This window comes from Dendropsophus ebraccatus, chromosome 3 (assembly GCF_027789765.1).
Source record: "Dendropsophus ebraccatus isolate aDenEbr1 chromosome 3, aDenEbr1.pat, whole genome shotgun sequence".
Lineage (NCBI taxonomy): Eukaryota > Metazoa > Chordata > Amphibia > Anura > Hylidae > Dendropsophus > Dendropsophus ebraccatus.
This window is the reverse complement of record NC_091456.1, coordinates 95,620,494-95,643,977: the sequence shown is the minus strand read 5'-3', so window position 1 is coordinate 95,643,977 and position 23,484 is coordinate 95,620,494. Positions and strand designations below refer to the sequence as shown.

At 41.1% G+C, this 23,484-nt stretch overlaps 1 protein-coding gene across 2 annotated transcripts; it reads right to left on the bottom strand.

Moving 5' to 3' along the window:
* Nucleotides 1–747: 747 nt before the first annotated feature.
* On the bottom strand, nt 748–22,836 carry CERS1 (ceramide synthase 1). 2 transcript variants are annotated; one of them, XM_069964416.1, is made up of 7 exons: nt 21,865–22,836; nt 13,335–13,494; nt 9,451–9,631; nt 7,757–7,918; nt 7,470–7,617; nt 2,934–3,082; nt 748–998 (listed from the first exon to the last, which is right to left on the bottom strand). In XM_069964416.1, exons 1-7 carry the CDS (start codon nt 22,117–22,119, stop codon nt 959–961), a joined length of 1,095 nt encoding a protein of 364 aa, XP_069820517.1. In that variant the 5' UTR covers nt 22,120–22,836; the 3' UTR covers nt 748–958. The 2 variants fall into 2 exon arrangements, with proteins under 2 accessions (XP_069820517.1, XP_069820518.1); XM_069964417.1 differs by lacking the exon at nt 21,865–22,836 and adding an exon at nt 21,392–21,464.
* Between the last annotated feature and the right edge of the window lie 648 nt (nt 22,837–23,484).

The following is a 23,484-nucleotide window of genomic DNA, read 5'->3' as shown; positions in this document are numbered from 1 at the left end:
TTGAGCAAATGAATGCGGGATTATAGCGAACGATTAGCGAATAATAACGATAATTTTAGGTTCAGATCTAAATCAACGACATACGAACGAATTTTCGATCGTTGCCTGCAATTACACAGAACGATTATCGTTTAAATTAGAACGATATACTGATTTTTCAAACGATAATCGTCTTGTGTAAGAGATTGTTCATGGACTGGAGTTCATTGTAGATTGTTCATGGACTGGAGTAGTCTACGTGATGGCTGCGCCAGATAGAGAAGATTCCCTGTGAGTCACTGGATATAACTGCACTAGTAATCTGGCGGGGGGCTACTATTTAAAATATAAACAACTAAGGAACAGTGCAGGAGTAGGGAGATCATGTCCTGGTTCCTCCACAATCCCTTCTCCTCCCCTCCTTGTTTTTTTGTTCTTCTTCTCTCTATTTCCTTCTCCTGCACAACCCCGCCCCTTCGCCTATCCCTTATTTTCCTTTTTCTTGCTCTTTAATCTACTAAAGAGTTTTATCATTGCCTTTTTAAGTACTACAGCTCATAATCTCTATGCTTGGCATTTTAGTATTCATTTGTAGTTCACTTTAATCCATTTTATAGGGACGTACAGCATGCAAGTCTGTTTATGAACAGACTTTATCCCACTCTGTCAGACCCTTTGTTTAATATACATTAACAATGTCAGTCAAGGGTAAAAAACGCAAAGCACTCTTGATCTATTAGTTTTTGTTATATTTAAGAAATTCTCGCACATTGTTAAATTCTGCATCAACTGTACCTTAAAACAATTAAAGGTTGATGATTAAGTATATGTTTAATACTTGAGGTTCTGAGGTGAATTATGTTGAGGCTCTGACAATACAGTAGTTAAATAAAAAAAAATCAGTTCCTGACAATACAAGGCTGGATAATCTTTGCTGGATGGAAAATGACTACAGTACATGGGACTGTCTGCACCACTGTTACACTCTCTTCTTTACATATCCGTTTGATGTGTATTGCCTAGATAAAAGACATTAAAATAGTTTGTTAATACAGTATGTAAAATGAAAGACAAATTTTTCATAAACCTGTAAAAATACTACACTAAAGTCAGCAAGAATTTACCAGATGGAATTGAAGATAACATTGCATGTTATAAGGAACATAGTTTTTAATGCACATCAACCTTCCCAACCAACTATTTTTTAAAGTCTTTATTTATATTTTCAATTTTAAACAGTACAAAATTTAATAAAAATACAAAAAATGCTGCAGTGCCGACAGCACAAACCCCAGAGTTCCTCTATCTGTGAGAAGACCACTTGAGGAGCGAGTGAGCTAAACTGAGCCCTAAAGGTCTTAAAGGGGTTATCCAGTGCAGCACCGCTCTTGTCTCCAGTTTGGGTGGGGTTTGCCACTTAGTTCCATTGAAGTGAATGGAGCTTAATTGCAAACCACACCTGACCTGAAGACAAGAGTTGTGTTGTCTCTGGAAGCAAGTGGCTATGTTTTTGTAGCGCTGGATAACTCCTTTAACCCCCCAAATTGGATAACCCCCAGGTTGGATAAAGCTACCCTAAGGGTGTATTCACACCTACTGTACACTGCAGACCAACACTGTGTTGAGATATTTATTTATGACGATTTACACAGCATTATCTCCACAGCATATACAGTAGGTGTGAACCTACTGATACCCTAAAGGGGTTTTGCCACCATGAACACTTACAGTATGCCCTATCCACAGAATAAGGGAAAAATGTTTAATCATGAGGGGTCAGACCACTGGGACTTCCTGTGATTTTGTGAACGGGACTCCCAAGGATCCATCTGATTGGGAGTGGAAATGTACAATACTTGACTACGGCTCAATTCCCTGTCTATGGCGGTAGGCGGTACCAAAGATAGCCAAGCGATTTACTCAGGTATCTTTGGGACTCCCACAGACAATGAATCACAGGGGTCCCAGACACTGATTCCATATCCATTGGGTAGATATCAGAAAAACAAATATGCAACCTACATTGAAAACAAACTGATTTACACAGAGTAGTCGTGATGCATGCGGAACATACGTTTTTAGGCTATGTTCACACACAGTATTTTGCAACCAAAACCAGCAGTGGATTGAAACACAGAAAGGCTATGTTCACACACTGTTGAAATTGAGTGGATGGCTGTCATTTAATGGCAAATAGCAGCCATTATTTCAAAACAGGTATTTGCCATTAAATCGTGGCCATCCACTAAATTTTAACAGTCCTGGTTTTGGTTGCAAAATACTGACCAAAATACTGAGCAAAAATACTGTGGGAATATAGCCTTAATCCAACTCATTGAAGTAAGACATAAAAAGTTTTTACACTTCAACTTTTTTGGCTAAAAGAAATGGGATAAATACACCAATAAAACCCAACCCAGCCCCAGTCCAAACATGGGTGCACAGAAAGGTTTGCATGTACTATATATTGGCACACTTGTGCCTAGGCCATCTACTTCCATAAAAGGAAGCTATAACATACAAGTCTAATGACTAGAAATTATAGGTATATTAAATGTTAAATCTGCCAACCTTAATAGGAGATTCCAAATACGGCCGGTAATCATTTGATGTAATAGGGCCCTTAGGGTATCTCCTATAAAACTGGGCGGGAAGTAGGATAAAAAAAACTTTTTTGCAGTTTACACGTATGGACCCTTCTGCTAATTGAGATAGTCCTGTTTAAAGCCTAACCACTGTGCCATTATCACACTGATAGTTGGTGTATTCATGCACTGTATATATATATATATATATATATATATATATATATATATATATATAAAGAATGGACATCCCAGTGATAATGCGTAGCACATTATGTTGTATTCTCGACATAAGATGCACAATGTGATACATGACAATCAATTCATGACAAGATATGCCACAAAATGGTAAAAGCTATTTGTTCTTACTTGTTATTCACGGTCTCCTTGTGCCTTGTGGATGTTTTGCTGTGATCCTGGACGCCTATTTTCTGATCTTCACAGATATCATATTCTCGGACATCATCAACCTCTTTAACCTGGCCGGTTAGCACTTTCACTACAAACATAACAATGTACTGAGAGAAAAACATAAATATTAGCAACATTTATTCTAGCAGGCTGTATAATCTGGTCTAAGATGCACACAACCATATGAAATTTAGCAAGTTTTCTTATGTTGCCCATAAAAACCAATCACATCTCAGCTGTTACATCTACAACCATTCAGACTTCTGTGCCATCCTCCGGTGGAAAGGTATGGCACAGGGGGCTATGTTTCTTTATTGGCTTCTCTCCTCTGCTTAGTGATTCTCCACCACATCTACCTACAGGCCACAACTGCTTACTGCAGTGGGTATTTATAATCACATATACCATATTTTTTGCTTTATAAGATGCAATTTCCCCTCCCCAAAGTGGGGAAAAAACTTGGTGCATGTTATAAAGCATACATACCTTTTCTTAGGGTCCATTTACACAGAAAGATTATCTGACAGATTATCTACCAAAGATTTGAAGCCAAAGCCAGAAACAGACTATAAACAGAGAACGGGTCATAAAGGAAAGTCTGAGATTTCTCCTCTTTTCAAATCTATTCCTGGCTTTGGCTTCAAATCTTTGTCAGATAATCTGTCAGATAATCTTTCTGTGTAAATGGACCCTTACAGGCCGCAGGTGCTTCTGGCCGGCAAGGGGAGAGACAGTTGTGTGCAGTTATGGGAGAAGACAAGTGACAGGCAATGAAGCAGCAGCCACAGACAGATCTGCTGCAGGACATTTATTCACCATCTCCTGCAGCAGCTGCGGAAACCTGTGACTGGCTGCTGTTTCATTGCCTGTCACTTGTGTTCTCCAATATGGTTTGTTTACACTATGAAATTCTGGCAGATAACATCCTGCGGATTCCGCCACTTTCCCCACTTGACTCTCTGTCTGTGCGATAGACTTTTTTTTTTCAACACCATCCTTCTCTGACATGGTTAAGTCTTAAAGGACCCATGGTGTCCCTAAGGGAATAAAGAGAGGACTGACATTCGACCTGTGATCGTGGGAAGCTGATCTGTCATACTTTTCAGCCTTGGGGAACATAGATAACGTCAATTTTACCTCCAAAAAATTTGTGTGCCTTTGAAAAGTACAATTAGTGTCACAAAAAATAAGCCACTTCTATTATTTGGGGTTGCATTTAAGTTGGGGTTTAAAACATAGAGGTGAGATTGGGGCCCTCAATAGATTTTTAGCATAATGTCCCTTACATACAATATTCTAACCCTTCTATTATGCAATAAGATGCATATAACATACTGCATGAATGCTTCATTATTGCTGTAAAAATCTAATTTATAAATATACAACACAGCTGTATTTATGTAGGTGCTACTTAGTATTCATTTGTAACTACAAGAATAAATGTGTACCAGACTGGAAAATCGGCCTAGAAGCATGGGAGGAAAGTGAAAGTATTCATCATACAGCACAGAAAGTCTGTCCACTACTCTAAGGCTACATAGCAAATTCAGAATTCAATGCTTGTAGCCACACTACAGGAAGAGCATTGTTCACGTACTGTAGGAAGTACATAAAAAACCCTTCACCATGAATCACAGTATTGTTACCAGTATTTGCAGTCCCAGAGAGTTTTACTGGTCTAAGGGATTGTAAATGTGTTGTCACTGGTACTTTGGGAGGAATTTATCAATGCATTTACCAGAAAACCAGTTTAAAAAAGTCACAATTTTCTGCGCAATGCTCTCAAAGTTGCAAATTTAGATTTTTTTCATTCAACTAACTACTGTATATTTTAGAATAAACCTGAAATCTTACTGTTTTCATTCTCACCATTATGCCTACAACTAAGCTGAGAAGTTGCATAGAAGATTGACTCTCCAGGCGGTGTACATGGAAGTAGAATTACCAATAAAGAAAAAAATTTCCCGACAATCACAGATATGTGGATATGGTAGTCTTTTAATTGACAAGTAGAAACAATGTACAAGCATCAGTCCCACAATGTTGGGATTGCAGCACTGATGCCTGTACATAGTTTTTACATGAATAAACTTCTAAGACTTCTATATTAGCGTATCGGTGAGTGCTGGGAAACTTTTTTTCTTTATTAAAATTAAACTGAGACTTCCTGTCCTTTATGTGATGATAAAGAGATGGCTGCTAGAAGGTAATCTGTACAGCATTAGAGTAGATAGAGAAGACAACAGGCCAAACTCCCGTCCCCATGGAATGACTTATTCAAAGGTCACAGATCATGCTCCTCTTCTAAGAGACATAGCGCTTTTATTTTTCAACCTACAGGGCTGTTTGTGGTCTTATTTTTGCACCACAATCTTTTATTTTTTATTGGTACCATATTTGTGTAGATGGGGCGTTTTGATCATTCTTTATTTATTTTTTTCTGCTATATACTGTAACAAAAAATCAATCTTTTTTTTTCGTTTACGTCATTCACTGTACAGGAACACTATTGTTTTATTTTGATAGATCAGACAATAAATTTAGGAGGTAATTTAAATTTTTATTTGTGATGGGCTATGTCCTATTTTTCAAAACTTTTTTTTATTTACTTTTTTAGTCCCTCTAGGGGACTATTACATGCAATCACTAGATTGCAAACACTGTTCAATGCTATGCAATTGCAATGGATTTATCAGTGTTATCGATGATCTTAACATAAAGCCTGCCTGTGTCAGACTCGTCATTAACAGTGAGGACCCAGCTGCTGATGGCAGCCAGTCACTCACTCCTAATGTAGTCACCTTGAGTGACGGAACATGTGAGGTTGGGGGACCTGACTCTGTGGTATTTACCCTACATGGGGTGACACCTGTTTTTCCTTGCTGCATCATAATTTGTGTTTTGCACATATTTAAATAGTATGGCACTTTAGAGATGACATCATGCACTTTATATGATTTTGCACATTTTTTGTTTCAAGTGTACAAATATTATTTTAATTGGTTGATATATTTTTGGTGCCCACTTATTGTCTCTGTTTACTGATGGCAGCCAGTCCTCATTCTCTATAAAGCGAGCTCAGCTCCTGAGCTCCCTTTATAGAGCCCCCAGGCCTTCTGGCATACTGATATGTCATGGGAACCTTAAGTGACAGGCTCCTATGACGTACCGATACGGCATGGGTCCTTAAGGGGTTAAAATGACAGCCGTAAATAATAATAGCCTTAAAGTGAAGTGCGTACTTGTGCACCACTTTTGCACAAAAATGGCAACTTTAGTTTGAAAAATCCAGGTAATTAAATTTTGTTGGGTATTTTGGTTGAGTTTTAGAGATGAGCGAACCGGGTTTGTGTTCGAGTCCATCTGAACCCGAACGTTCAGTATTTGATTTGCTGGGGCTGCTGAACTTGGATAAAGCTCTAAGGTTGTCTGGAAAACATGGATACAGCCAATGACTATATCCATGATTTCCACATAGCCTTAGGGCTTTATCCAACTTCAGCAGCCACCACTAATCAAATGCCGAAAGTTCAGGTTCGGGTCGACTCGAGCATGCTCCAGGTTCGCTCATCTCTATTGAGTTTCTAATTTTTCAGCACAAACTGTTTGAACTTGAAAAAGTTTCATTTTTTTCTTTTTTAACATTGCAGCTTATTTATTTATTTCTTTGCAGCCAAAGCTAAAGAAATGGGAAATATAAAGGAAATAGCTACACTACTTCTTCTTGCTGGATGCACTTCTGGTTTTAGTTTAAAAATTACATCAAAACCAATAGTGGCTGTGTGAGACACAAGGCTAAGCATGGTCTTATAAGTTGTTAATGTAGTCCAGTCTTATCACTGTGTTCCTAAAGAAATACTTTTAGGCTTTGTTCACACTATGTAAATCTTGTAATAATCATGGCCGTTGTAACAGCGGCCGTCATTACTAGGGAACTCACATAGTGCTGCCTTCTAAGGAATCCCGGCCGGACTGTATACACATAGTACACACACCGGCCGGGATCCCTAGCAGCGATGCAAGAAACTGACATGTCAGCCGTAGAAAACCTGTCAGTTCACACAATGGAGTGTGCAGCTCCAGCCACAAGCTCCATTGTGTGCAGCGGGGAATTGGGATGCGAGCGCACACGGATGCACCCGCATCCGAATTCAGCGGCAGTAAAGATCAGAGCCTGCGCCACGGATGCTGCTTGAAATTCCGCCTGTCACATTGTTTCAATGAGAAGTCATGCTTGCCCCCACTCTTTGCCCAAAGAATTCACGTCAATTCTTTGGGCAGAGAGGAGGCGCACAAGACATCCCATTTAAATAATGTGACGGATGTATTTTCAAGTGGTGTCCACGGCGCAGACTCTGCTGGAAATTCTGTCACTTTGGCTCAGTGTGAATGGGCCCTTACAGTAATTGGACTGTCATCTTTATACCTCTGTCTACTATATCTTTGAAAATATAGTTTATGGTGGGGATGTCATATTAACTACTAAATACTCACCAAAAACCAATAAATATTCATTAGTGTCAATAAGAATAGAAGTACGTTGAAGAAGAAATAAAATGGGATATTTGGATTAGATTCAAGACTGGAACTGCATGTGACATAAAGAACTTTTATAGGAAACCAGTAGAGCCGGAACCAGAACCTGGGGGAAAAGAAAGATAAGTTGTAGAGGTCTATGCACACAAAGTGATATAGAGCAGCACAAACTGAGGTATGCAATGAGAAGGGGTCTATGCACACAGCCACTGTATGGGGTCAATTACATATCAGTAAATACGTACCAGCTCACACTAAACAGAATGGATCCAATATCTGTAATAATGCCATTGATTCTGTGGTATGTTCCACCTCGTGTTTTGAAGTAAATGTTGAGTTTAGTGAATTCCAGCAAAATATCATTAAAATCATGAAGGAAAAGTACTAGAATTCCAATGTTGTGATATCTGAAATAAAGAAATAAGGGATCAGAAAAGTCTGTCATAAGAATTATTGCACACAGGCATAGGAAGCCATGGATCTGACCCATCAAAAACCTCTACTTCTAGACTAGCCATTTACTTTGCTGAGCTTATGTTCCTGAGCTCATATAGAAAAGCACCAGTGGAACCAGTTAAAACCAAGTGTGCTATAACATGTTGACAATGAATATAGAACAGGGTCATCTTAAATGGCCTACTTTACAGTACTATATGTTTCTGTTTTGTTTTGCCATGAGAGATTTACATGACCACGTCATTTTAAAGGAATACAGATTATGAAGTCACAAGGAGGAGGAGGTTGCAAGAAATGAATAGGTTTATATTTTGCTACTTGTAGGTAGCTGATGCACCACTGGGATATATAACATTATAGAATGTGTACAGCTGATGTGGCTTATCCTGTACAGCTGTATAGTCTGTTTGTGACTTCATAATTGTCCTGTTATATTATCAGTAACATGACCATATGACTACGTTTACCTGCTGTACAAATGGCCACTGTTTACTGCTACCTGCGGCCGGAATTAAAGGAGAAGTCCGGTGAAAATTTTTATTAAAGTATTGTATTGCCCCCAAAAGTTATACAATATACACTTATAATGGGAAATGTACATAAAGTGCCTTTTTCCCTGTGCTTACTACTGCATCAAGGCTTCACTTCCTGGATAAAATGGTGATGTCATGACTCCCAGAGCTGTGCGGGCTGTGGCTGCTGGAGAGGATGATGGCAGAGGGATGCTCAGTGTCCCTCCAGTGCCCTGTGTCCCTCAGTGTCCCCCTGCTATCATCCTCTCCAGCAGCCACAGCCCGCACAGCTCTGGGAGTCGGGTCGTGACATCACCATTTTATCCAGGAAGTGAAGTCATCATGCAGTAGTAAGTGTCGGGGAAAAAAGCAGTTTATGTGCATTTCCTGTAATAAGTGTATATTTATGTATTACTTTTAGGGGTCATTCAATACTTAAATAAAAATTTTCGTTGAAATTCTCCTTTAATTATGATCATTAATTTTGGCCGTATGTAGCATTAAACAATGTCTGTGAACATACCCTTAGACTTTGTTTCCACATAGTATTTTTGCTCAATATTTTGGTTAGTATTTTGCAACCAAAACCAGGAGCGGATTGAAAACACAAAAGGGCTATGTTCACACACTGTGGAAATTGATTGGATGGACGTCATTTAATGCCAAATAATTACCTTTATTTTAAAACGTTATTTGCCATTAAATGGCATCCATCCACTCAATTTCAACAGTGTGTGAACATAGCCTTTCTGTGTTTTGAATCCACTTCTGGTTTTGGTTGCAAATTACTGACCAAAATACTGATCAAAAATACTGTGTGGGAACATAGCCTAAAAGTGGACCAATTACTGTACATCAACGGTCAGGCAAATAAACACATATGCATAGGCTCATACATCATGTGCAGAGTTTTGATTTATGTATTTTTAACCAAATGCACATATGAAATCTCAATATGACATTGGACTCACCGGAAAGCATATGAAAAAGAAATTAGAGTGAAAGTGACCACATGATGTATTATCATTACAATGGAGTCTTTTCTCCATGCATCCATATACAAAGTGGCATACGTAGAATGTGCATAGAAACTGCCTTGGATGAGATATACAAGTGCAATTTCTTTGGGGATGGCCACTCCTGACTTCCAACCTAAACTCCACCAAAGAGAAAACAAAACAATGTCATAGAAATTCTTATCAGCCAGTAATTTGTAATTTACTGTGGGAACATAATGAATGAGCAGACTACTAGATAACACATAGAACCTATTTAGATGACATAACTATCAACAATCATTCAAACAACTGTTCTCTCCTATACACCTACATACTTGTTACGGAATAGGGAGAGGGGATTAAAGCTGTTGCCTAATACCTCTACTAGGTATCCTAAGAGCAAAATGATTTAGCATGCTGAGATACAACTGCCCAATCCTTCTTCTCTATCACCATTTGCTACTGGAGGAGTGTTATGAGGCCCCATTATACAGCGGCTACTTTTGAACCTCTTATTTAATGTCCATATAGATAAATAGGGTACAATAAGTATAGAATGCATTTACTAAACCCCACAATTACATTAGAGTTAGAAAGAGTTTGGACACAGTACCTTCAAAGAACATTTAAATGCTACCTTTGGGGACCCTGAAGACTAAGCAGATGTTGGAACAATAATCCATCATAAATATACTGTTACAAGTCTTCAAACAAGATCATATGTCTATTCAGTGAATCTAGCAACATGAGAGGCTGCACACCTTCTTAGCCTTATTTCTATGAAAGGAAGCTGTTTGTCACTGTTGATGGATGATATAGAAGTTACTGCGCTGTAATTGTTAAAGAAACATGGCAGACCTTATGAATATTAATTGCTAAACTGCAGTAAGATGTCACAAATGGCCCATATGTTGTAACTAATTGACTATGTTGGGGCCATTAAAGCGAATGGGGCTGTTGCCAGTATGCTGGGGTATACCTTGACATCTCTATTTTACAGGTTTCCAACATATACCAACAACATACTGGTATAATGAGATGTGAATCCAGCCTTAAAGCGGCACTATCAGCAGGTTCGGCCCAGTGAACCTGCTGATATGAGCCAGCCGCTATTTACCCCAGGGTTCCAGTGCTGTAAGTCGTATTTCTGTGGGGTCCAGTATAGTGGTGTTTTTGGCTAACGGCTAATATGCTAATTAGCGGTTTGAGAGCATTTGGGGCGTTCCCCATGCTCCCAGAGCACCCGCTTGGTCGCCCTAGCCCGCCCCCTCCTGGCCCGCCCACTATGCATATTCATATATGCATAGCTAGGCCGCTTGTAACGGCGCATGTGCAGGAAGCAGTCCGAACCAAGCAGCCTAGCTATAAATATATGAATATGCATAGTAGGCGCGCTGGGAGGAGTCAGGCTAGGGCGGCCGAGCAGCTGCTCCGGGAGCATGGGGAACGCCCCAAATGCTCTCAAACCGCTAATTAGCATATTTGCAATTAGCCGAAAACGCCACTATACCAGACCGCACAGGAATATGACCTTAATCCCTAGAACCCTGAGGTAAATAGTGGCTGGCTCATATCAGCAGGTTCACTGGCCCGAACCTGCTGATAGTGCCGCTTTAAAGGGAATCTGTCAGCTAGAAATTGCATATGCAACTGCTGTCAGTGTTATACAGATGTTATTATTTCCCTTATAGTAATGATGCCTGTATATAGCATGTGGCTGCAGCAATAATAGCTTTTTATTCTCAGTCTGAAGAATCAAAAAAGTGTGGCCAGGCCATTGATGTGCCCCAGGCTGCACCGCTTCTCTCCACTCGCTTTGCCTGCTCCTTCTCTCTATGATGGACACCCAGGCTCTCCGAGGCATGCACAGTGCATGAGGATTTCAGCACATTCTTCTGAGAATCACCGCGTATGAGAGAGCCCTAGCTTTCCATCATACAAGGGACAGGTGGAAAGGGTGGGCTCAGTGAGTGGGGAGAGGCACTGCAGCTGTTAGTTAGCACTGCAACTGATAGTCGTTAGTTACGATCGTTAATGCGATCGTTATTGTCATCGTTACTAAGATCATTTACTCCTTCTGATCCCAGCAAAACAATGAACAATGTGCAATTACACTGAACAATTAGTGACCAAATGCGGAACTTGAGCGAACAAAAGTGGAATTACAGCGAACGAATAACGATAATTTTAGGTTCAGATCTTAATCAACGACATACGAACGATTTTTCGATCGTTGCCAGCACTTACACAGAACGATTATTGTTTAAATTCTAACAATATAATGATTTTTCGCACGATAATCGTCCCGTGTAATAGGGCCCAACCCATCCACCTACCCTCCGTAAATAGTGCCCTTTACACTATTTGTCTTCCCTACTTCCCCCTAACAGCCCCTAGCACCTTCTACCTGAAGGTTTCTCACTTCTGACCCCCATGAAAAGGGGATCAGGCAACATTTGCACATAGCTGAAGAGTGGGCCCCTGGAATCAGTTCTGCCTGTGGGCCCCCCAGCCTGACACTGCCACCTGGCGTTTATCTCTTCATTGTGTGACATCTTGTACTATGAACACGTGGTTCTCTCCTGTCACCCTCCCTGTAGTATGGGACTTCATGCATCTCATCCTGTTATCTTCATCGCTCCCTGGCTCTCCATTTCTTAAAGGATCCTATATCACATGTTGGGCAGCAGATCCTAGTGTCAATAGCAGATCTGAACAGTATTAAAATACTGCTTTACAATGTGTAATAGATGGCAATGCAGACAGCTGTAAATAGAGGTAATGTAAGTGAGAAAAGGGAATTATAGTCCTCCTAGTAGCATAGTAGCTTCTACAGAGAGTTAGGAAACATGATGGCCAGCTAGTCCAGAACTAGGGTGGCATCTATCTGGTGTGTACCCAAAGGCATATAGGTACTTTTGTGTTGCATCAGCTCAGATAACCCCTTTAACTAGTGAAATAGAAAATGAAGCACTATGGACTTCTAAGGAAAATGCATGTCAAGCACCTCTGGCCGTACACAAAATGTACAGGGTATAGGCAGCAAAACTGAATACTTTAATGCACTAGGCAAGGGCAGATTTATTTACGTACAAAACTTTTCCCTGTTATATATGAACATACATATACATGTACTCGAAGCCAACAGTGCATATAATACACATTTCAGTAAAAATGATAACTACGCATTCTGTAAGTTTATACGCAGAAAAACATGACTTATGCTCTCCATTGCTTGTAAGAGGTCAGAAAATCACCTATCCCAGCATACTTACCGGCAAGCTCTAATACTAAGAGTGCCAGATGATATCTGAAACTATCCAACCCAACACCTTTTGTGCCAACAGCACAGGTCTGACAGCTGTCCAGTCATTCAAACAATGCTCTCATACAAGAATGTTATTAAGGATGAGTCACAGCTGCTGGCATAACTTGGTGGGTTGCTATCTTTTAAGTGGCAGATGTCCCGGACTGTAGACCTCAACAGCTGTACTCTATAGGAAAGAGGAGTCTTAAAATCCTGCTACTGTGAGCAAGCCTGTGTTCATGTGTTCAGTCACATAGACTGATTGGTGTCACATTCCACAATGAAAGTTATCAGGGAGATAATACAGTCTATTTATTACAGCTTCACTATACCAGACCACTCAATAGGGAGTCACAGGACCATGGGGTCCTCACGAAAAAAGGAGAATCTAGCTACTTATAACAACACTTATACTTTTAGTAACTTAATGTGTGCGTGCACTTGTTAATATAAGGAAATATAGTATTTTATAGGTAAACTGTCTCATTTTGTACTGAAACTGTTTATTCCTGTGTTATGGAAAATCAGGCTGCTGACAATACTTACGCACCATGGAAAGTAGAAGGGGGGTCATGAAAGAAATTGTGCTCAGTGAAGAAAAGGAGGTATGAACAATAAGACCACGAACAACTGTAGAAGAGGAGTTTCCATGCACTCTCTGGGACCTTCTGTGCTTCTTTAGGCCGCAGCTGACACCATTTACTAAATGGCTGTTGGGGAAAGTAGAAATCTTGTTAATGCATTCAAAATGGATGGATGGTCATGCTATGGAATATATATTTGTCGATGCAATGTCTATACCTTTAAACACCATTCGTTTAAAAATCTTGCTTTGTACTCATGGTGCAAAAATTTTCTTCATAGATTACAATTTAGCTTAGTTACTCTCCTATGGCCTCTGTAGTTATCTATGTGTCTGCTCTTCTCTTTCTCTCTCCAGCCTTTGTGAGCTGTCCTCCAGGATTTCTCTCCCTCTGTCCACTCTTTAAAATGGTGTGTAACCCACTACCATATTCTGCTAACATGGAGAGAGCAGAAAATTTGTCCGATGTATTTATATGATATTTCTATAAGCAGCAGATAAACAGGAGCTGTTTAATAAAACCTTTTCAGAAAGTTACTTAATTTTGCATTCAGGAAACCAATTTACATTTAAAAAAAAAGCGCAAAGGTGCCTTTTATCTGTGGAGTTCAAAGTAGTAGCACATATAAGGTTTCTAAAAGCATCCAAAAGACTTGGTGGAGAACACTGCAGATAACTCACTGAAAGCATGTTGAATGTATGAAAAGGGCTCCTTATGTACACATGTATTAGAAATCCCACATATCTGTGACTAAACGAAGATAGTGTGGAAAGCAGGGAGTCCCTGGGCTCTTCTGTTTGGTATCTATGTTTGGAATTGGAGGTAATCATACCTCTTGTATCCCTCAGCAGTTTCCCTTTGCTGCTCAATGACCCAGGTCTAAAATTAGGATTTAACTACTAGAAAATATAAACATAGAATATAGCACTTGCTAGTCACACAAAGTTTTAGATGTTTTATATTATTATTTTTAGATATTATGCTTGTAAAAAGAAAGACAGACACTCATATCACTCATAAAAGCATTTAAAGAAGTCTGGTAAAAAAAATACAGTGCAGTGTAAGAGACCCCTATAGAGTGGAGTAGTGCTGATATATGATCTCTGTGGACTATTAAAACAAATAATACAGTGCAGACAGGTGGGTGTGGGAATATAATAAAGAATGAATACTTACCTGCCCCAATGCCCCCACAGCGCCGCCTCACCACCTCCCTGACCGCTGCCAGGCTCCAGTTTCTGCAAAGTTACATTGTCAACATGAACTGATGGGAAGGGGCTGCTCAGCCAGTTAATGACTGCAGCGATGCCCTGCTCCATTCACTGAATGGCTGAAAAGGCATTCCTGAATTCGGGTCGTGATGTGGCAGGAGAGCTGGGGGTCTGCGAGCAGCGCTGCAGGGCCACTGGCACATGTAACTAAAAAATTCTTTATAATGTTCCCTCACCCACCTGCCTGCACTGTATTTTTTGTTTTAGTAGTGCATAGAGATCATACACCAGCACTACTTAGATCAGAAATCTCAAATCAGCAAGCACAAGCTGACAATGGATGATAGCCTTAGGTGGTTCTCAACTCCAAAGTAACGTTCCAGTGGCACTCGGCCTCACATCCAATTTTATTGAATTAATAAGCATTGTCTGATTATAATGAGTGACACTGGATCTTCTTTACAAAAGTTATGCATTTTTGGTTTTGTGCAAATTTCTTCTGTAATTAAAGGGGTTATTTGGGTAACAAAAACAATATTTTAAAAAATCCCCCTTCACAATACCACCCTATGTCTAATATGCATGTATAATCTTGCACCTTTTCCCTGTTGTTTTTTTTTTTCTAATTCTTATCCACTCTGGATGTCTAAAATCCTCTACTTTGGGTCCACTCTAACCACGCTGAGCTTCTCACCTCAATTGCAGTCACAGGACATGTGATCTCCTCTCTGGGGGTCGGGTTAGCTGTCTATTGACTTGGTAACCAAAAGAATTCTTGGTTTCTTTAATAAAAACAAATGCTTCATAGCCATGCAATTTAGTGAAATTATCCATATCTTTATTGCAGTTGTCCAAATCTGCAATGACCTAACAAAGACTTTTTATTGCTGCATTTAAGTGTCACAGGGGCATGGCCAGGGCACTTGAGGAATGGATAATCTCACATAGACATGTAAGCAGTTTGAAGTGTCTTTTCTAGTTTCCCTTTAACCAGTTAATTATGTAATATATAGGAAGTTACTAGTCAATAGTAAAGCAGCATACTTGTCTAGGAGACCCTCTAAAAAATTTGCATGATTAAATGGGTTACTGCTTTCTTCACTTCCCACATTACAATGGAAATTTATTCTAACTTTAATGGTTCAGACTAAGTTCCCACAATGTATTTTTAGACAAAAAAAAAAAAGACCGTTGTTTTCAAAACAACAGACCTTATTTCAAAATTACGACCGCAAATAATGTTGACGAACATTATTTGCGTCCGTCATCATCAAAAAATTTACTTATTTTTTTTTTAACCTAAAAGAGACATTGTGGGAACCCTCTACCATTGGTATATGTAAATAATTGAGAAATCTACTGTTATCATGTGAAACGAAAGGTTGAGGTATGTTGAATAGAAAACAAATGGCCCATTATTCCAAATGGAAACTGTAAAGTGGTAAAGGATGTTAGGTTGTTAAATATCAATTATTTCTGCTACACGTTCCAGTCAACGTCAGCGCTGTATATAGAACATGATGACCTAAGCGTTTAATCTGTCTATGACCTCCTTATATTAGTCAGTAACTCCACAGCTAATAGACCTAATAAAACAAGCCACTAAAAAAAACAATTTTACAAAACTGCTTTCAAAAACAAAAAACACTGCTTTACAAAACTTTTAGCAAAAACAGACTTAAAGGGAATGCATCATGAATATTTTTTTTGACTGATTGAATCCAGGTACTGAAACATGTTCTATTTTTCTAATCTTTCTATTTTCCTAATGTGATTTTTTTATTTCATTTTTTGTATATTATTATTTTTGGGGCTGTCATCTGGCCTTAGTTGTTTTTAACAGCATTTAGTGACATGCTTTACTGCAAGCCTCATGGACATAGATGACAATAGACAGGACCTGTCCCCTTGAGATGAATGTGTGACCTGTCGCTGTAATTTTGTACAGATGTACAGCAGCCTACTTTTATCACAACAGACAGAACAGGAAGTCTCAGCTTAGGTTTAGGGGTAAAAAAGATATATTTTTAAATATAGACAGTAAAATAGAAAAATTTATTGCAAAAATTCTTTAAAAATATTTTTCACATAAAACTTAATTTAAACAGTAGGTCATTTTCTGGTGACACATTCCCTTTAAGCCATTGTCTTGGTAACCTATGCCACATTCCAGCAAGGCTATAGCCAGCAGATTAGACCCAATTCATGAATTTCTGTAAGTTTGAACATGAGATATTCCCTATGCACTATGATCTGCACAGATACACAGACCTAACCAACTACCAAGCATCTTAGGCAAATTAAAGAGACTGAGTGTTTTTTTTTTTTTTTTAATTTTCCATTCTACTATCTAGAGATGAGCGAATTTACAGTAATAACGTTACCTCTGAAATCTGCCTGCTACTATTTAAATGACTGCCACTCCTCGCCGGATGCTCGGAAAAGCTGGATACAGTCCTAGGAGACTGGGAGAAGTTTTCCAGGATAGTTCTCTACTACTATCTATATTCAAACAAAAACCTCAAAGCTAGCAGGTCTGAAGGTTGTCTGTCACTAGAGATGAGCGAACCTCGAGCATGCTCGAGTCCATCCGAGCCCTGATCGTTCGGCATTTGATTAGCGGTAACTGCTGAAGTTGGATAAAGCTCTAAGGTTGTCTGGAAAACATGGATATAGTCATTGGCTGTATCCATGTTTTCCACATAGCCTTAGGGCTTTATCCAACTTCAGCAGCCACCGCTAATCAAATGCCGAACGTTCGGGTTCAGATGGACTCAAGCATGCTCGAGGTTCGCTCATCTCTATCTGTCACATATTGGCTGGCAAAAAATCCTGCTTTTTAAAGTGAACGTTTAAATTTCTGTGCTGATGAAATGTCCTAATACTGTGTATCTATAACAGCACAAGCTCAATATTTCTGACACAGTGTGCCGAATCCTGTACATAAGTATAAATGTAAAACACCTCTAGAGGGAGCCTAGGAACTAACTGCATACTGTTATACTCTGAACTCAATAATAAAGCTAGGTTTATACTAGTAAAGTTAGAAAGGCAGACTAAACATAGTCACTGCTACTTTCTGTCTATTAAATGGGTGTTAATAAGCCGATTGCTAGATAGGGCTTCTCATAAGGATTCTGGACTGCCCTTCTTATCTTCATAGTCTTTTTCAGCACTAAGATTTAAGCCAGTTTGCTAATATTTAAATAATGTCCAAAAGCCTAGTTGCCATTCGCTAGCAGAGTAAATGTAAGGTAAAATCAGCGCACATTCTCTTATTCACCTCCTCTGTACTCCCTTGCATCCATCTACCCCATTTGACTGTGATCAATGCACTATATACAGTATGTACTGGATTGATCTATTATTCTGCATTCAAATGTTACAGGCTGCTAAATTAAAGGCATCCGGAAGGCCTGGCAGAGGCCTTGGGCAGCCTTTAAAACTGTGAGATCATGGGGAGCCTATGCGGGCCACTGCGCCACCAATGACGCTTGCCAAGGCCATTTAAATGTTGCTGACATTAAATTGACATTGCAATTTAAACGGTTAAATAGCCGGCATAGACGATTGGTCCCTTCAGCTATTAGCATATTAGGTCCCTCTGGCTATTATTCGGCATTCATCATGAGGCCTCTTTATACCCCCTTACTGGTGCCTTCACGGATTAAAGGGATTATCCAGGATTAGAAAAATACAGCTACTTAATTGCAAAAAGAGCTCCACCCCTGTCCCCAGGTTGTGTGTGGTATTACAATTCCGCTCCATGCACTTCAATACAACTGAGCTGCACAACCACACCCAAACTGAGGACAGGAGACGGGGCACTTTGCCAGTAAGAACCTAGCCTTAATAAACAGTCCGGTCCTTATCTTCCTCTAGTGGTGGTTTGTCTATGCAGTTCTATGTCTAAGCAGTTCTGTATTGGAAATACACAGTTCTATTTGCTATGAAGATATATTTAATGGTTCTGTCAGCTGTGTTTAAGGGTTTAAAGGTGTCATTTTTGGTAAATTAAGTTGTTTACGAGCATGTTAGGAATCAAATCGGCTATGAAAATGTTATAGAATCTACTGACATCATGTTATAGAGTAGTAGGGGAGGTGACTGGATTAATTTATAATTCTGTGGAAAAGATTCAGTACAATTTTGTGATGTTTTAACTGAAATCCCTGTTCATTCTGGGCTTAGGAGTCCAGTGGGCCGTCTCACTCAATGACTGACAGCCTTTTCTGTCTCTATACAGAGATAGTTATCAGTCACTGATCAGTCCCAGCCAAGTGTATACCAATAATATACATGGTATAGTGTCTCTCTGCCCTGCCTAGTAACAGGGAACCCTGGTCTATCACATTCATATGCTATAATTATTAAACACACAGGAGTTATCCAAATGAGACAACCCCTTTAATACAGACATTATATACAGCACTGAGTCTGCTCCTAGATTCACTACTTTGCTGGTAATGCATTATTTATATGAATGCTGTTTGCAGACAGATCCATTGGTACAAATAGACGCTTGGCATGGATGTGTCATTTACAAATCAATGCGCCACCATGGTGTGAGACTTGGTTGCTATGGAGACACAGAGGGATGCTATAGTTACTATGGGTGACTGTTGTGCACCTGCAACCATTCCGCTCCCCCCCCACTTAAAATTCATCCCCGCACCCTGTGATTTTGGCTGGAGGTGAAAGCCTTGCTGTGCTTCTGTGCATGAAGTAAGAAGAACACTGATGTTAGGATTTACCAGACTCAATACAGAACAATGCTGTTCAATGTTTCATCCATGAGTTGGGATGTAGTTTATTAACCATCAAAGACTGTAGAAGGCAAAGGGACGTGGTGTAGTGTTTGTACATCAGATCACAGGTCTGTACTCAAATATACAGATTTATTAGACGAGTGCCAAATGCCACATGGATGGCACCCTGATGGACATCATAATGGTGGCCAAGGTGCATATTCTTGTACTTCCAGGAGATATGCCGTCCAGTACAAACACAGATTGCTGTGGATTCTCAATGATGAAAAACATCAGCCATCTGGAAGCCATCTACATCCAACAGAACTCAACCTCATTCGGATCCATTCCATTTAGTGCTGGCATACATGAGGTCTATGGGTCTGTTCACATTCCCATATGATCTGTTCTGTTAGGTGTCCACTGATTTTGACAAAAGAGGCGGGATGAGTGACAGGTGGCCTAAGGCACTAGTGGGTGGGGGAATTTTTTTTTTAGTTTGAAAAGAGACAAAAAAGTGAAGGAATAGAGAAGAGCTGCAAAAGACAGCACGCAAATACCAGCTGCTTCTGCACTTGTGCTGAGGGGAAGGGGCTAGAGTTACATGTTTGATATGTATTACAGATGACAATACTGAAAATAGGTGGAAAAGTGCAAACTGTGTGTGTATGGAGCGTATGGGGGATAGAAGACTATGAATGAATGAGCGTCTATCCAACAGCTACCATGCTGGACTTTGGGGCAACTCATCTTGCCCCTGTCTGACGCACAGTATATGATAGTCAGCCGTGCTGCTCTTTCCTGAAAACCCATTAAAAGGAGAACTCCAGCCAGGACCCATTTTTTCGGAATGCCCGGGGCAGAGGCAGGACACCACTACTGGCACTGAATTGGCTGGGTGGGCGTCCCAAGTCCCGTCTCAAGACCAGGAAGCATCTGGACACGGCCGACCAAAGTGGCAGAAAGGAGCAAGGGAAGTAAGTAGAAATTATTCCCCCCCCCCCCGACCCCCCCCCCCACACACACGCGTTCTGACGGAGTTCTCCTTTAAAGTAAATGGGGAATCTTCCATGGACACAAGACATTATGTATTGTGAAGCATGAGATATCCAAGTATTAAAAGGTTACTCCTTTAAGTATTTTATTGTTACCTACCCACACTACCCTGGGGTCCTCCTGCAGCATCTTCGAGGCTCCCACTGAACACTCAAAAAGGACTTGTCTTAGCAGTGACGGCCCGCTCAGCCAATCACTGGCCACTTCAATCAGTGATTGGTTGATTAAGCTGTCACTGCCAAGCAACATCCATCTTGGAAGAAGCGGCAGGAGAATTAAGTGGGGGACCCGAAGATGCTGCAGGAGGACCCCAGGGTAGCATGGTTAGGTAACAATAGGATGCTTGTTATTTTATAGCTATATTAAAAATATCAAATGTCCAGAGTACACCTTTAAGAGAAGTGAAAAGACCCAATGTCTGCCTAGCAAAATATACCAGGTATATGACCAGGTGTACTGAGATTTTAGGAAAATCTGCTTACAGTCTACTCTTCCTACTTTCTGATTTTACTGGAGATACCCCCCTTCCAGAGGTGCCTGCCACTGACTTACTTCCATCTTCCCATTGTTATAACATACGCATACATGCTTGTATAGGGGAGATTGGGAGGACTGATTGGGAGGAATAGTGTGTCCCGCTAACAACCATCCAAGTATTGCCACCTTACAGGAAATCTCCCCTTGGACAATCCCCACTTGTTAGACGGTTCCTTGACAATAAGATGATCATAAAGTGTCCAGCCGGAGGGCCCCCCAGACATCAACTGCAGTAAAAGTTCAATTTCTTTTAAGTGCCGCCACGGGGGGGGGGGGTAGTTGGAAATTACAAAGTGCCCTTTCAAATCAATGGTATGGACAAATCTTAGCGTCATAGCTGCTCTTTGTGACCACTCCCCATTTTGGTCAAGAGAAGCATTCTAAACAGAAGTTCTCGCTTTATTAGCTCAGAATTAAAGAGGTTAGCTATCATTTTATTAAAGGAACATTGTAAAAAAAGAGCATGCTTACCTTGCCGATCCACATCTGCTGTGCCACACATCTCTACTTCCTCCTTCATGTGACTGTTGCAGCCAATCACTGGCTGTAGCAGGTCACCATTGGTTTGCTTATGTGGTCACATGTCCCAAGCTGAAAGGGACCTGGAAGCAGAGACCAGGGACACATGAGAACAGGAGCGGCAGGGATCAGTAAACATGTCTTTCTTAAATTTAAAAGTGATAGAAAACCCCTTTAATAATTTATATAAAAATAGTCTGTCTAACCTAGACAACCCCTTTAAGAGGTGACCCTCCTGTATATCTTTGGGTTGTGCCAGATAATTCCCCATGAGAACAGCTATTCAGGTGTATACGGGCAAGAAGTGTGGTTCTTTCTATATTAGGAGGAGAATACTGTGATGGAACATGTGCCACTATCTCTATCCCTCTTCACTGCTCCCTGGTGCATGGCGCAATGTGCACAGGTAACAGAATGTCACTTACTTGGAAGATCCACTTAGTGGTTGCCATGCGTAGAGCAGTCCATGCCAGGGCACAAAGTATAACACACAACAACTCCTTCCAGGAGAAATGGGCATGAGCCTGTAAGGTGTCCCATGATGATGCCCAGCCACAGTCCTTGCATTCCTTCAGGGCTCCAATGAATTGCCCAGCACTCTGAATGAGCAGGTCCACATAACCCAGGGAAGATGGAATCTCCACATTTTGGATCTTCCGTTCTTGCTCCATGACTGGCATAGGAATTTAGATTTACAATGCTAGTCTTCTTGAATACTGATATGCCAATTCCTAGGAGGCTTGGCACATTAATGGTATTAACATGTAAAGCAACCAGACCATGAAGTCCAGGAAGACCTACCCTTACATGCAGGAGAGAGGGCAGGCACTGGCATCAGCTGCCCTGGTCCTTGGGAGCCCTTCTTAGAGGGGCAATGAATGATGCTCTTGGGGGTCCTTCTTAGAGGGGCAATGAATGATGCTCTTGGGGGTCCTTCTTAGAGGACCAGTGAATGATGTTCTTGGGGGCCCTTCTTAGAGGACCAGTGAATGATGCTCTTGGGGGCCCTTCTTAGAGGGGCAATGAATGATGCTCTTGGGAGCCCTTCTTAGAGGGGCAATGAATGATGCTCTTGAGGGCCCTTCTTAGAGGGGCAATGAATGCTGCTCTTGGGGGCCCTTTCCTGGCCTTATCTTCTGCACATCCAGGCAGTGATGGCGATCCTGACTAAATGTCATAAAGGGGAGACCGGCAGATCGGGTGATGCATATGACAGGGTGGGGAAGCAGCTGAGCGGCAGCCCCCGAGTCTTCTGTCTCTGTGGCGGGGGGAGGAGGGGGCAGCTGGTGCAGTGAGGCTCCCTCGTCTGATTGGCAGGATGCGGTGTAGCAGGGCAGGATCTAGCGGGGAGGAGAAGGAGGCAGTGAGCGGAGAGCGGTCACATCCAGCCTGGTAATGTGGCCACTGCTGGGGGGATGCCGCCTGCAGTCTCACCCGCTGCCAGGACAGCGAGCTATCTATTCCCAGCACGTTTGAATGAAGGGAGGGACGGAGCGTGCGGCGACCAATCCCCGGCCCCGTGATGTCACCGAGTCCTGGTCAGCGGGGATGGAGGGCACTGGGCACGAGACGCGGTGCCCCCTCCGCTACAACTTCTCCCTCACATATAGTTCTATGGGAAAACCTGGCAGACCACCATGGGCACTGCCTACTTGTATGCACAGGATTTCACCTCACACATGATGGCATCTGCGCTAGGAGGAAGGAGAAGTAGATGAGAAAGATTCTCCTCCCTTATATGACCACTTTGGGCTTCTATAACTGCATTGCAGCTCAGGGCTAGGGTACCAGTAGTAGTAGTGGCCATTACATGTGACGGACAGGATCCCTGACGGATACCTCTAATGTATGTATGCCTATGATGGCTACCACATGCATAGGAAGCCAGGTTATACAGATGGAATTTCATCAGGGATAGCCCGACATATATGTCTCAAACAGGCTGGTTCCAGCCGTGGTGGTACCAGTGGTATGGTGGAGGCACGGCCAGTCACTTGCTAGGTGGTGAGGTGTGACGCCACCTCTGTGGTGGTTGGCCAAGATGT